The sequence below is a fragment of the Sphaerulina musiva genome (genome assembly GCF_000320565.1).
Source record: "Sphaerulina musiva SO2202 unplaced genomic scaffold SEPMUscaffold_4, whole genome shotgun sequence".
Taxonomy (NCBI): Eukaryota; Fungi; Ascomycota; class Dothideomycetes; order Mycosphaerellales; family Mycosphaerellaceae; genus Sphaerulina; species Sphaerulina musiva.
This window is the reverse complement of record NW_016017386.1, coordinates 2267376-2280678: the sequence shown is the minus strand read 5'-3', so window position 1 is coordinate 2280678 and position 13303 is coordinate 2267376. Positions and strand designations below refer to the sequence as shown.

General features: G+C 51.2%; 5 protein-coding genes across 5 annotated transcripts; 3 read left to right on the top strand and 2 right to left on the bottom strand.

The window, feature by feature from the left end:
* Window positions 1-418: 418 nt before the first annotated feature.
* SEPMUDRAFT_149015 (Pkinase-domain-containing protein) lies at window positions 419-3255 on the top strand. Its single transcript, XM_016905285.1, has 3 exons — window positions 419-758; window positions 814-2489; window positions 2540-3255. The coding sequence occupies exons 1-3, from the start codon at window positions 737-739 to the stop codon at window positions 2810-2812; spliced, it is 1971 nt and encodes a 656-aa protein (XP_016761991.1). The 5' UTR covers window positions 419-736; the 3' UTR covers window positions 2813-3255.
* A 244-nt stretch (window positions 3256-3499) lies between these two features.
* SEPMUDRAFT_149014 (glucose-6-phosphate isomerase) lies at window positions 3500-5694 on the top strand. The gene is made up of 3 exons (XM_016905284.1): window positions 3500-3574; window positions 3642-4710; window positions 4765-5694. The coding sequence occupies exons 2-3, from the start codon at window positions 3680-3682 to the stop codon at window positions 5390-5392; spliced, it is 1659 nt and encodes a 552-aa protein (XP_016761990.1). The 5' UTR covers window positions 3500-3574; window positions 3642-3679; the 3' UTR covers window positions 5393-5694.
* A 200-nt stretch (window positions 5695-5894) lies between these two features.
* Window positions 5895-7239, bottom strand: SEPMUDRAFT_133060 (NAD(P)-binding protein). The gene is made up of 2 exons (XM_016902538.1): window positions 7035-7239; window positions 5895-6969 (listed from the first exon to the last, which is right to left on the bottom strand). Exons 1-2 carry the CDS (start codon window positions 7105-7107, stop codon window positions 6161-6163), a joined length of 882 nt encoding a protein of 293 aa, XP_016761989.1. The 5' UTR covers window positions 7108-7239; the 3' UTR covers window positions 5895-6160.
* Window positions 7240-7654: 415 nt separating this feature from the next.
* Window positions 7655-10648, top strand: SEPMUDRAFT_149012 (uncharacterized protein). The gene has a single exon (XM_016905283.1). The coding sequence runs from the start codon at window positions 7750-7752 to the stop codon at window positions 10381-10383; it is 2634 nt and encodes an 877-aa protein (XP_016761988.1). The 5' UTR covers window positions 7655-7749; the 3' UTR covers window positions 10384-10648.
* An 867-nt stretch (window positions 10649-11515) lies between these two features.
* Window positions 11516-13068, bottom strand: SEPMUDRAFT_107819 (Di-copper centre-containing protein; the record flags this gene model as incomplete). Its single annotated transcript, XM_016900703.1, has 3 exons — window positions 11516-11737; window positions 11823-12361; window positions 12870-13068. 3 exons carry the CDS (start codon window positions 13066-13068, stop codon window positions 11516-11518), a joined length of 960 nt encoding a protein of 319 aa, XP_016761987.1.
* Window positions 13069-13303: the final 235 nt, after the last annotated feature.

Here is a 13303-nt window from a genome sequence, read left to right as displayed (position 1 = left end):
GTACCTGACATACATACGTCCCCGTGGCGAGGCGGTCGCGACTAATAGTGCAATTGCATCTCCCTCATGAACAGCATCTAGATTGCTTGCGTGTCTGCTCAGACTCTCGGCGGATAGGCGGAGAGGACGGGAGCGACGAGGAGCTGCGCAACAGGCACCCCTGGGCACCTCCGGGGAGGGAGATGTAGGAGGCACATACTACATGTACATGCAACTGGGGCTACACTGCAAATAGTCAAGCTTCACGTTTGCATTATTCGTATCATTTCCAATCAAATCGTGTGAAATCGTAGGTAGGTAGTTTCAGCCCTACGACCTGATTTGTGCACAGCCACCACTTAATCCCTAGGTAATACGGTACGGTACCCCTTCTCCCTCGATCTCGAACGTGCAGCACTGCTACCACTTCCCGACTCTGCGCCAGCGACCTCCAAGTTCTGCAGAGACCCGGCACCTACTTCCATCGCTGCCTACCTGACATCCACAGCGACAATACCATACACTGCTCTTCGTCGACGTGGAGGAGGCCCTACCTATAGTGCGAGCATCAGCAATTCCATCGTTTCACAGAAGAGCGGGACGACGCCGCCGCCGCCGCCGCTGCTGCCCCTCGCAGAACACGAGCACTGGACTATCACCTCCAGTCGTGCACACCACCAGGCCAAACAAGTGGCAAACTGGAGTGCCAACTTCTTGATCACCCAGCAACCTTCTAGACACAGCAATCGGCACCAGCATGTCGTGGAAGCTCACCAAGAGTACGCAGTCGTCGGCGAGCAAGCGGCCATGGCACTAGTAGCTGACGCACAACAGAACTCAAGGAGACCCATCTTGGGGCTCCCTTCTCCAATACCTTCTCGCGATCCTCGTCGCAATCCACCATTGTCGATTCGGCACAGAAAGCGCCTGCCACGACGACCACTGCACCGGGCACCCAGACTTCTAGCACTCCGTCCTCGACCTCGACCGCTTCGAATGGCGCTGCGGATCCACAGGGCATTGCTGCCTCCGAACAGATGGCAACTGCGCCAGCGGCACCCGCGAAGCCAGGCATTCTCATATTGACTCTACATGAGGGCAAGGGCTTCAGTTTGCCCCCTGGACAGGAACAAATATTCCAACGACCGGGACACGGTGGGAGTATGAGTACTGGGTCCTTTGCGGGCAGTTACACGGGGGGTAACAGCGCGAGACCAGGCTCAAGTGCCCAGAATCAAGGAGGCTTCCGCCCGGTATCGGCCAGTGGCGGCGGTATAAACAACATGCCCTCGACGCATGGTCGTTACAGCAGCAGGTACTTGCCGTATGCACTCGTCGATTTTGATAAACAGCAGGTCTTCGTCAATGCTGTTTCGGGCACGCCCGAGAATCCGGTCTGGGCTGGAGAGAATACTCAATACAAATTCGATGTGAGCCGGTCGACCGAGATCAGCTTATCTCTCTATCTTCGCAATCCGAACTCTCAGAACAACAACAGACAGCAAGACATATTCATCGGGACTTGCCGCCTAACTCCGACATTCCACGAACATGTGCAGGCTAGCGCAACGCAGCAAGCACAGCAGAGCACAGACAAGAGCAAGAAGGACAAGAACATGCCCCCTCCAGCACCGTCGAACGATGGCCAAACCTCAGGGGTTTCATGGCATGATGTGCAATTCGGGTCTGGAGCCATCAAGTTGGGCGTGAAGTTTGTCGAAAATCGACAACGGTCATTGAAGGTCGAGGACTTCGAACTACTCAAAGTGGTAGGCAAGGGCAGTTTTGGCAAGGTCATGCAAGTCATGAAGAAGGACACCAACCGAATCTACGCCCTCAAAACCTTGCGCAAACAACACATCATTTCAAGGTCCGAAGTAGCGCACACTCTGGCCGAGCGATCCGTCCTGGCACAGATCAACAACCCTTTCATTGTGCCATTGAAGTTCTCATTCCAGTCTCCGGACAAGCTGTATCTTGTCTTGGCTTTTGTCAACGGGGGCGAATTGTTTCACCATCTGCAGAAGGAGCAGCGATTCGATATTAACAGATCGAGATTTTATGCCGCCGAACTTCTTTGCGCCCTGGAGTGCTTACATGGGTTTGGTGTCATCTATCGAGACCTGAAGCCCGAGAACATTTTGGTGGACTACGTTGGACACATCGCCCTATGTGACTTCGGACTTTGCAAACTTGACATGAAAGATGAGGACAAGACCAACACCTTTTGCGGAACGCCCGAGTACTTGGCACCTGAACTGCTGCATGGACAGGGTTACACCAAAGCCGTAGATTGGTGGACCTTGGGCGTGCTCCTCTACGAGATGTTGACTGGTCTGCCACCTTTCTACGACGAGAACACGAATGAAATGTATCGCAAGATTCTGTCGGAGCCGCTACAGTTCCCAGGGCCTGAGATCGTGCCTCCGGCCGCTCGAGATTTGCTTAGCAAGCTGCTCGATAGAGATGCAACGAGGAGATTGGGCACTAATGGCGCCGCTGAGATCAAGGTGAGGAGCACGACATTTGTTCTGCATGTTTCGTTGCTAACAAGTGATAGGCACACCCCTTCTTCCATAGCATCGACTGGCGAAAACTGTTAGACCGCAAGTACGAACCTAGCTTCAAGCCAAATGTGGTCGACGAGCTCGACACAGCCAACTTCGATAAAGAGTTTACATCGGAAGCGCCAACTGATTCTTACGTGGAAGGCCCGATGCTGTCACAGACCATGCAGCAACAGTTCGCAGGCTGGTCGTACAACCGGCCGGTGGAGGGTCTTGGTGATGCAGGAGGCAGCATTGCACGTGGCAGCGGCTTTGACCAGAGGTAGGTGCCTTTCTCGAGTGTCAGGAGAGAGCACAAGACTTCGGTGTGGGCATTCGTCGGCACGCGATAGAGATGATGCTGGGGAGGAGTCTGAAAGAAGAAGAAGAAGAAGAAGAAGAAGAAGAAGAAGAAGAAGAAGAAGAAGGAAGAGTTCTTCTGGCGGATATGATTACGATGACCTCGAAGACAATCGCAAAGTCACCGTCCGTAGCTCCTCTCCGGAAAATTAGCCGCCCACGCCGGTCCTTCAGGCTTGGGCATAGACAGCACGAACACGGATGTCGGGAACGAATCGACTCTTGTTCTCAGCTGCTCATATTTCGCCCCTCACAGACCAGCCACTATCAGCGTGCACGAAAACGCGCTTCTGGTATATTTCGTGGACGCAGTGAGCGATTCTGCGAGACACCCCTGTTTAGACCCATTAGGGCGTGTCCGTTGGTCAATACGGTAGGAGGTACCTGTACCTTAATGCGCAACAAAACTCACACGCCCAAACACGGAAGGCAGCGGCATCGACTTTTGATGTTTTTGTAGAACTTGAGCAGGACCCTTGCACGTATTACATCATCGCAACAGTACCCCGCGGAGACGTGGGAGTACAGGGCAGGGCAGTAGCTTACCGCTGCCTAGACTAATGTAGATGCCCTCAGCAACTTTATCTGCTCACCTCACTCATACCTGTACCTTAGGTAACTGCTCACTCATCACTCGCATCTCCCAACTCCTTCTCTAGTCCTCGCCTCAATCTCGACTGCAGAAGACAGTAGGCCACCTTCCCGCCATGCATCCTGGCCATCAATGGCGCAGCGAACTGACCGAATGGCTCGCAGAACCACGTTGAGAAATCACTCGGACCAATACCGTCACGATGCCAGGCTTTGCACAGGCGAACGAGCTGCCAGCATGGAAGGCTCTGATGGAGCACCACGACAAGCTGGGTCGCGGCATGGTCCTCAAGAGCGAGTTCGAGAAGGATCCTCAACGATTTGAGAAGTACAGTCACACCTTCCACAATGAGGCCGACAACAGCGACATTCTCTTCGACTTCAGCAAGAACTTCATCACGGACGACACCCTGCCTCTTCTCGTGAAGCTTGCCCAGGAAGCGAAGCTCGAGAGTCTTCGTGATGACATGTTCAAGGGCGAGAAGATCAACTTCACCGAGCAGCGTGCCGTCTATCACGTCGCTCTTCGCAATGTCAAGAATGAGCCCATGCAGGTCGATGGTAAGAGCGTGGTTGAAGAGGTCAACAGTGTGCTGGATCACATGAAGGAGTTCTCGGAGCAAGTGCGCAGCGGAGAGTGGAAGGGCTACACTGGCAAGCCTATTGACACCATTATTAACATTGGTATCGGCGGCTCCGATCTTGGACCCGTCATGGTCACTGAAGCTCTCAAGCCATATGGTAAGAAGGGCATGAAGCTGCACTTTGTCAGCAACATCGACGGAACACACATCGCCGAGGCTCTGGAAGGCAGTGATCGCGAGACTACCCTCTTTTTGATTGCATCTAAAACCTTCACCACCGCCGAGACCGTCACGAATGCAACGACCGCAAAGAACTGGTTCCTCGAGAAGGCGAAGCAGGAAGATGTCGCTAAGCACTTCGTTGCACTCTCGACCAACGACAAGGAGGTGTCGAAGTTTGGCATTGACACCAAGAACATGTTCGGTTTCAACGACTGGGTTGGTGGCCGTTACTCTGTCTGGTCCGCGATTGGTCTTTCTGTTGCTCTATACATTGGATTCGACAACTTCAAGGAGTTCCTTGCTGGTGCCCAGTCAATGGACCACCACTTCAGAACTGCCCCGCTCGAGCAAAACATTCCAGTTATTGGAGGTCTGCTTAGCGTGTGGTACTCTGACTTTTTCGGTGCCCAGACGCACCTTGTTTCTCCGTGAGTTTTTGCCGTGCAGAGAGATGCGCTGCAACGATAGCTGACTTGGTACAGATTCGACCAGTACATGCACCGCTTCCCAGCTTACCTGCAACAACTGTCCATGGAGTCGAACGGCAAGGCTATTACTCGAAGCGGTGACTACGTAAAGTACACGACGGGCGCTATTCTGTTCGGCGAGCCCTGCACAAACGCGCAGCATTCTTTCTTCCAGCTCCTCCATCAAGGCACCAAGCTGATCCCAGCCGATTTCATTATCGCTGCCAAGTCACACAACCCTGTCGAAAACAACAAGCACCAACACATGCTGGCGTCCAACTACTTCGCACAAGCCGAGGCACTCATGATTGGCAAGACACCAGACACGGTCAAGAATGAGGGTGCAGCAGCAGAGCTTGTGCCACACAAGGTCTTCTTGGGCAACCGCCCAACCACCAGCATCTTGGCCGACAAGATCACTCCTGGCACCCTCGGTGCGCTTATTGCCTACTACGAGCACGTCACTTTCACGGAAGGCGCCGTCTGGAACATCAACTCATTCGATCAGTGGGGTGTTGAGCTTGGCAAGGCACTTGCCAAGAACATTCAGAGTGAGCTCGATAATGCTGGTCAGAGCACGAAGCACGACAGCTCCACGAGTGGACTTATCAATGCATTCAAGAAGAAGGCTGGCATTCCATGAATTGCAAAGAGGAGAGAGGACATGGCGGAAAAGCCAAAACTGTGATGCTATTTATATTCTGCGTTGTGGCGTGATTCAAGCTTGCTTGGCTGGGGTTGTGCAAAGGCATATGAAATGCGAAGGAGAATGGTATGCAATCCAAGGAATACTTGCGCAGTAGCAAAGCAAACGCTAAAGACGACACGATAAGTATGTCTGAGAAAGAGTGGTCAGTAGGTAGATTGGTTGGTAGATAGGTCTAGAAGCAAGGTATGAATCCGCCAAGGCCGAAGCGGCAGTATCGGTTGCTTCAACATAGGTACATTCACCTACCTTACGTGTATCCCTCTCTCTCTCGTCTCTCCCTCATAATGACAACTTAAAGGTTAGAGCAGGCTATATCTTACTACGACTGACTAATGTAGATTCGAGTCTGGCGATGAAGGCATCAGAGGAATATAGAAGCGCTAGTATAAGGCATGCTGGCATTCTTGAGAATTGTCTTGCCTAGTGCGATTTTTATACTACATGTACCTTATATAATCTTTACTGCTGTTGTCTTGTACCTGCACTAGACAGCTCCCAATACCTCTTGTGCTGTAGTCTGTGTGAATTCCTTTTCCCACAAGTACCTAGATAGCACTTGCACTTTTTCTCAGTCATCCCAGACTGCTGAGACGTTCCTCTGCTCAGAACGGGCTATTAGAACCGACTGCTCTTACGGCGCAAGGCTTCTACTATGTACTTTCATGTAATCAGGACCACAAGCGGGCATGTCATGAATCGTGCTCAATTGCCAGAAATCAACTCGTATCCTCCATCGACAGTCACGTTCTGGCCATTCCAGTACTGATTTGTCACCGCGAAGAGTACAGCACCAGCCATATCTTCGTCCTTGCCGGGTCTCTGTGCTGCAGTCTTCCCTTCGTACTTTTCCTTCTCAACATGGCTCTTCTGGTTGCCATCGCTCTCTCCAGCAGTCATCTCAGAAGGAAATACTCCGGGACTGATGGAGTTGACACGAATCTTCAATCCATTCTCTTGAAACTCATTCGCCATCATTCTCGTGAGGTGCTTGGCCGCGGCTTTGCTGGCATTATATTGCGGATGATGCTGAGTCGTCTTCACTTCACCTGACATGGAAGCAGTGTTGATAACTGTTGATGACCAGCCATGAGTCTTCTCCGTAGCTTTCTGCAGGAGTGGAAGGAAGGCGAGGGTTACAAAATAGAGTTGGCCAACATTCGTGCGATACACCGCTTCCCAGTCCTCAAAGGTGGCCTCCTCGTTGTCGAAGAGGTTCTTCTTCATTTCCTCGGCGCTTTTGGATTCGGTCTTGAAAGTAGCAGTAGATATACCTGCATTGTTGAACAGTATATCGAGGCGATCCTCTTTCTCGGAGAATTCTTTGTAGAGCTTCTTGATCGATTCCTTGCTGCTGATGTCGGCGGTGATGGGGATGATTTGGCCTTCAATCCCCTGGGAGTAGGTCTTGACCACTGTGTCGAGCTTGTCTTGGGTTCGTCCAACGATGTAGACCTTGGCTCCATTGACGGCAAGGGCTTGCGTAGCCATTAAGCCAATTCCACTTCCGCCACCTGCGTACTGTCGGGTCAGCCTTGCTAGCTCGCAGCAAGAAAACATTACACGATGCCTTCCTTACCCGTGACGAGCGCGACCTTGCCCTTGACATTGAAGACATTGACGAGCTTGAAGGAGTCGTTGTTGTGAGACATTCTGTTTGCTGTTTTCACTGCAGATGAAGTGGCGTGTCTGCTGGGCTGAGATGAGATCTGGAAGGAGGAAGAGAGTGAAGGAGTCGCTGCGAGTGTTTTTGCTGCTGTCACAAGTCGTACGTGTTGCGAGCGATGAAGGGTTGAGAGGACAATGGGAGAGAAACGGAGGAGGGATGACATGTCATAGGAGTACCTTACCGACGAAGTTATATGTACTCAGGTAGGAGGTACCTACCTTACCTACCTACGCGTACTGGCCTCCTCTTGACATGGAATCCATTTTCGTAATGGCAGCGTCATGAGAAACCACCTACATTACCCACATTACCTAAGGTAGTCTGGGTTCTGCAGCAGGTCCAGATACAGTTAGGTGCACGGGGCGGGACGACGGAATAGCGGGATGGAGGGACGGCGGGAAGGCGGGAAGGCGGCAGAATCGACAAGGGTTGCACGCGTCGCGACCCAGCCCACCAAAAGAAACCCGGTCCACCATCCTTGTCACAGCTTCCCTATTCACTGTCACTCCCACGGACTGCAACCTAGAGAAGTCGTGTCGGATTATTGTCGATATCTGTTGCATTGAAAGAGGCCATGTTCATCACAAAGACAAATCCTTAGCTGGATAGATGCCCAACGGGGACGATGAAGAATTTCACTGTCGACTCCAAGGTCGACCTGCTTGAGCACCTCATCGAGACGTCGCAGACATGGGACGACCCCGACCTCGCCGCCTTCTTTGCGCACGCTCAGTCGACTTTTAAGGGATTCAAGGGCACAACGTGGGAGGGCGCCGATCTGGAGGACAAACTACGCGGGGAGGAGAAACACTGGTTGAGCGAGTGCGATGGGAGTCGAAGCCGGCGCCGTGGCCACGAGAAGGGCTCATACTACGACAATGCCATGGGGAAATGGAAGAAGATATGGAATGAGCTGCTAATCAAGGACTGGCAGAATGAGCTAGACAACGGTCGAGCGTTTGAGGAAGTGCCCCTCAGCCTTCGTGAGCATTTGGTGCGCCCAAAGAATGTCTTTGCAATGGCCCCTCATTCACCCGCGCCTGCAACAACGCCCAAGCCCAGAGTCGCTCTGGTAAAAGCCGATCCCAACCAATCGTCTCCCACGAAGCCACTGGAACACCAAACCCCAGGCGAGTCAGTGGCTGCCAAAGCCAAGAAGCTTGAGTTTGAGTATGACGGGGCAAAGCTGAAGAGGGTGGTGGACTCCGCAGTAGAAAAAGCACGAGAGATAGGGAAGGTGGACCTGGCCGATGCCGTACAAATGATATATCATGACTCGCAGGAAAACTTCGAGCTGAGGTATCTCCTGGACCACATTCTCAAGCAGACCGCCGACGAAGAACAGAACACGCGGTTCCAAGACTATGTCCGCGCTGCGAAACGAAAGATCAAGATGCAAAGGGGCCAGAAACATAGAAGTGAAATGATCAAGGATGGAGACCGTCGAGCCAAGAAGCTGTTGCATCGCGCGAAGGTTGCCAAGGAAAGTGGAAAGAGCAGTCCACCTGTCGTGCCAACAGGCGAGAAGCTGTGCGATGAGAAGACGTGGTCTAGCAAGTGTCCGTGCGCGCAGTGTCTCCGCGACAAAGCGGAATATACAGAAGATGCGACTGGGGTTACTGATGCAGAGCATCAGCGCAAATATGAAGAATTCATGCGCAAGAATGGTCTAGATGCTGGTAAAACGAAGGACTCGTCGAGGGCGCCGCCACCCATGTACCAGCACGCTGTAGAGATCGTGTCTCCGGTGAAGAAGGACTCTGCCACCTGGCAAGTCTCAAAAACAAGCAACGAGGATGACAGAGTACGCACAGTCGACACCGACATCACGCAGCTAGGCGCGGAACAGCATGCCTCTAAGCAAGGCCCCCAAGATTCTGTCCAAGCCAACGGCAAACTTGCCTCTGCCAAAACCGGCGGGCTATCACACAGTAGCTATAGGACGCTTCCACATCACGATCCGCTTGTCACTGAGATTCTGGGCGACTTACAGTATGAGCCGTCTGTGAAGAAGCTTCTGCGACAAAATAGGGCACTGCCGACCAATGCCAATATCAAGGACTTGCGCCGGCGAGAGTCAGCTCTCGAAGCTATCAAGACCATTGTTACGGAGACGCCAGCTGCAAAGACTGATCTGAAGGTAATGGCCGAGAAGCTGGAGGAGCGTGATGCTCGCGAGGCTGAAGCTGATGGCGAAGTCCGATCAGAGAACCAAGCCAGTGCTGGAGCTGAAGATGATAGTCAATACAACAACGAGCAGAGTGATGAAGAGTCCGAGAATGAGTACAAGGAGGACATGGACGAGGACATCACGCCACGCAGCAAGCGGGCTCTACGACCTCGTTTATCAACTGCCGAAATTGAAGAAACTGAGCGCGACTATTCGGGACGGCGCAGATCTCACAAGTGGCCCTGTCCTCTGGCCAAAGAGGCCGGTTGCGATCAGTGGTTCAGCTCCTCTGGCCATGCTGTACGTCATGGAAAGATCCATACTGGTATCAAGGACTTTACCTGTCCCGCATGTGACAAGGCGTTCGCGCGAAAGGACAACATGATGGAGCACTTCAGAGGTGTGCATAAGAACCGTGTTCCCTCGACGAAGCGTGGCCGACGTTCTTCCACCCAGTCCTCCAACGCCATCAGCGAAGAGGCTGATCAACGAGCGGAAGAGCGAGCGGCCAAGCGTAGACAGAGCATGAGGAAGAACGCTGCAAAGGACACTACTGATAGCAGAGCGTCCAGGGACAGCTCTATCGTCTCTGGACGGTCTACGGACTCGTCGCTAACCGAGACGTTCTCGACAGACGAAGAGCGGCACGACCCTGGTAACCCAGAGAGTTTTGGCCGCCACGAGTCTGTCCCCCGCGAGCACGAAGTAGTGCTACACGGAAGCATGATAGCACAGCTTTCGACGACTTCAGAACCCGCAGTGCTGCTAGCACGCCTCGAAGCAAAGATCGACGCTCTTATCGGCCGTGACGCTAATACTATGATCAATGGCACGTCGAGACAACCACACGCCGAACATGCCATGGTCTCCTCTGCAGAGAGTCTGCTCGACATCGCAACATCGCTACAGACTGGTGCGCTCCACGACCAGAGCCCAGAATTCATACAGTTTGTCGCTCGTCTTACCCGGACTGCAGCGGAAGCTGTTATTGATGCTTCGAACAGTGCCAAAGCATCTGCGGCCATGGCGCGCGAAATCAGCATGATGTTAGAAGAGCAGCATGGACCTGCCGCTCAGATCAGTGTATAGTATAGTGGAGGCATTCCATTTTTTCACGACGGTCATGGACCTAATGATTCTGAGCGTTCTCGGTAGCCGGTAGCGGTCATTTTTCCAGCTCGCGATGACGCGTTATGGCGCAACAGCGTTTGCAAGGATCGAATACATGGGCACTGTTCATACCAATGCTTCTCGTCAGCGCAGGAACAGTGTAGCACATTCTAGAAGGTAATTCACGAAGTATGATTGCAATTTGCTCGTATAATAAGCTCAACACTCGACTATGAATATCAAGTATGAACTTTTATAGATGTTCCCGTCTAGACGCCTGGCAATTGACTCAATAAGGAAGGTAGGCATAGTAGAGACAGGCTCTGAGGTTGAATAACCTGTGTGAGTAAGGTAGGAAATGTGTTTCGAAACCCTCTATCGGTCTAGTGTACATAGGTAGGACGAGGCCATCATCCTACCTCCTAGAAGTATACTCTTTGCCCTCTTACCTATACACTCACTTTGCGTGGTCGCTAACAGAATTTTTCTCTCTCCCTCTCTCTCTCTCTCTCGGGGACATAGGTAGCCTTTCCTTTCTTTCTTCCTTCCTTCCCTTAACTCCCGATTGAGATCTATTCATTCAACGCCTATCAACCAAAAAAAAACAGTTGTTTCCGCTATAGCACCTACGGCACAGGGGGTTTTCTTTCCTTTTTTTCCCTTTTTCGTTATCGTTGATTCTTGATCAATGTCTGATTCTTCCAAAGACAATTAAATTATTAATAGACCTTGATTGATTGATTGATTGATTGAAATTGCCTAATAATGCAAAGATACCTCGAAACCACCTTGTTGCTACTACTGCTGCTGCTGAAGTAGACAAGGCTCCACAACTTTGCCCATGTCCAATAAAGATATAAAAAGAAAAAAGAGAAAAGAAAAGAAAAGAAAAGAAAAGAAGAAGAAACAAAACAAAACAAAACAAAACAAAACAAAACAAAACAAAACAAAACAAAACAAAACAAAAGTAGCCGACTAGCCGTTTTCGAAGAATGATGCTATAGGTAGGCTATAATAACTTCTTACCTCTCCTACACCTCACTGTAGATACCATCTTCCATGCAACACATCGAAATATCATCCAAGTCTCTCGCAACCAAAATGAAGTGTCTTATAACTCCACCTTCTGCTCTTCCTCCTCCATATACCGATAACACAACGGCCAGCTCTCCGTATCAAAAACCCTCCGGGGCGATACAGACACGCCCTGTGTATCAAAAGGCATCTGAAAATCCGCGTGCGCATCGACGTCGTAGCGCGTGTCGTTCATATTGTGCGGACTCATCGGCATGCCGGAGAAGGCATGGAAGTTGGACGAAGAATGCCGTTGCCACTGGTTTTCCAAGCCATATATATCAGTGAGACGTTCTACTGAGGAAAAGAGAGAGAGAGAGAGAGAGAGAGAGGTATGTACATACTCGACTCCACAACCGATCAAGTTGCCCATGATGCAGCCAAAACAACGGATCATTCGGCGTGAATTTATCTGCCAAACCATGACATGCCTCCTCTGGCATAACTTTCGGACAGTCTCCAGATAAATCCCCTCCCACGAAATTGTGGACATGATCGTGGAGAGCTTCCATCGCATGCTGGAAACGAAAAAAGTCTCCTTTCGTCTGTTCCGTCCAATTGCGCACAGTTTCCGGGCCGAGAGTGCGATTTTGAGGCTGTTCATGTTCGAACCAGCCAGTGAGCAGCGTCAGATTTCTTCTCAACGAATGCTGAACAGGCCAGGCTAGTTCGAAATTTCCCGCAGCAAAGGCCCCCGTGGTGACGATGCAATCCGTGGAATCACAATCTCCCGTCCCACCGAGCCCATACTCGGGTGAATCCTCGAAGATGGGTGAGTGGAAGAGGTCTGCATGGTCGCGCGACCAGTCCCAGTATGGTGTGGGACCACGATATCCGCAGTTATCGCGGAGAGAAATATCGAAGAGGTGAATAAACCAGCGATCTGTGCAAGAAGAAAAAACAACCAATTGTCAGCAGGCAGCTCCATCGATTCAATACAATCGGCCTGGCAAAAAGGAAAAAAGAATAGGAGAAAAAAGGGAGCTCTGTCAGAAGAAGAAAAAGAAAAAACGAACGCCAAGGCAAAAAGTACGCATTTCCATGCGCGCTGTGATGCACCACTGCGTGCGAATACGAGAAATCATCATACAGACTCCTCTTTCCCCCCAGCAGCACCATCGTCGTCGTCGTCGTCCCATTATGATTCGTCAACGATAATCGCTGATGTTTGATATTTGCCAAGCACTGCTCAAAAAAAGAACATTCAGCCATCCATTCTTCCAGTCACTCAGCCCATACCATATACTATAAACCCCCCTCGGAAAGAAAAGTTCACGTGTAGTACAGAGGAGAGAAAAGAAAAAAAAAAATCAGAAGAAGAATGGGGTAGCGCACGCAACGCACCTTAACAGCACCCACCCACTCCTTCTTTTCCCTCCGAGTCCACGTACGCCATTCCTTTCGGATCAGCAATTTCTTGCATTTGGGCAATTCGTCCCGATTCCAGTCGTACGCAGACGATGAGATGTCTACGCTGCTGCTGCTGCTTCTGATGCTGCTGCTGGGGAAGATAATGGCGAGTGCGTAGAAAAGAAGAGGAAGAAAAAGAAGAAGAGAGGTGTGAAGGAAAGGGGCGATGGTGGATGGCATTAGGTAGAATATCAGAGTGTAGGAACTGGGAGTAGGATAGAATAGAAGAGGATAGGATGGGAATTTGCTTGCCTTAGTTATGGAGGAGGAGGAGGAGGAGGAGAAAGTGAGGAGGAGGACAAGGGCAGGTGGTAGAATTATCATCATCATCATCATCATACCATGCAGCTGAAACCAACAATCCTCCCCTAGAGAAGGAGTCCCTTCAAAAAAGAAAAAAAAAGAAACCCCCCCA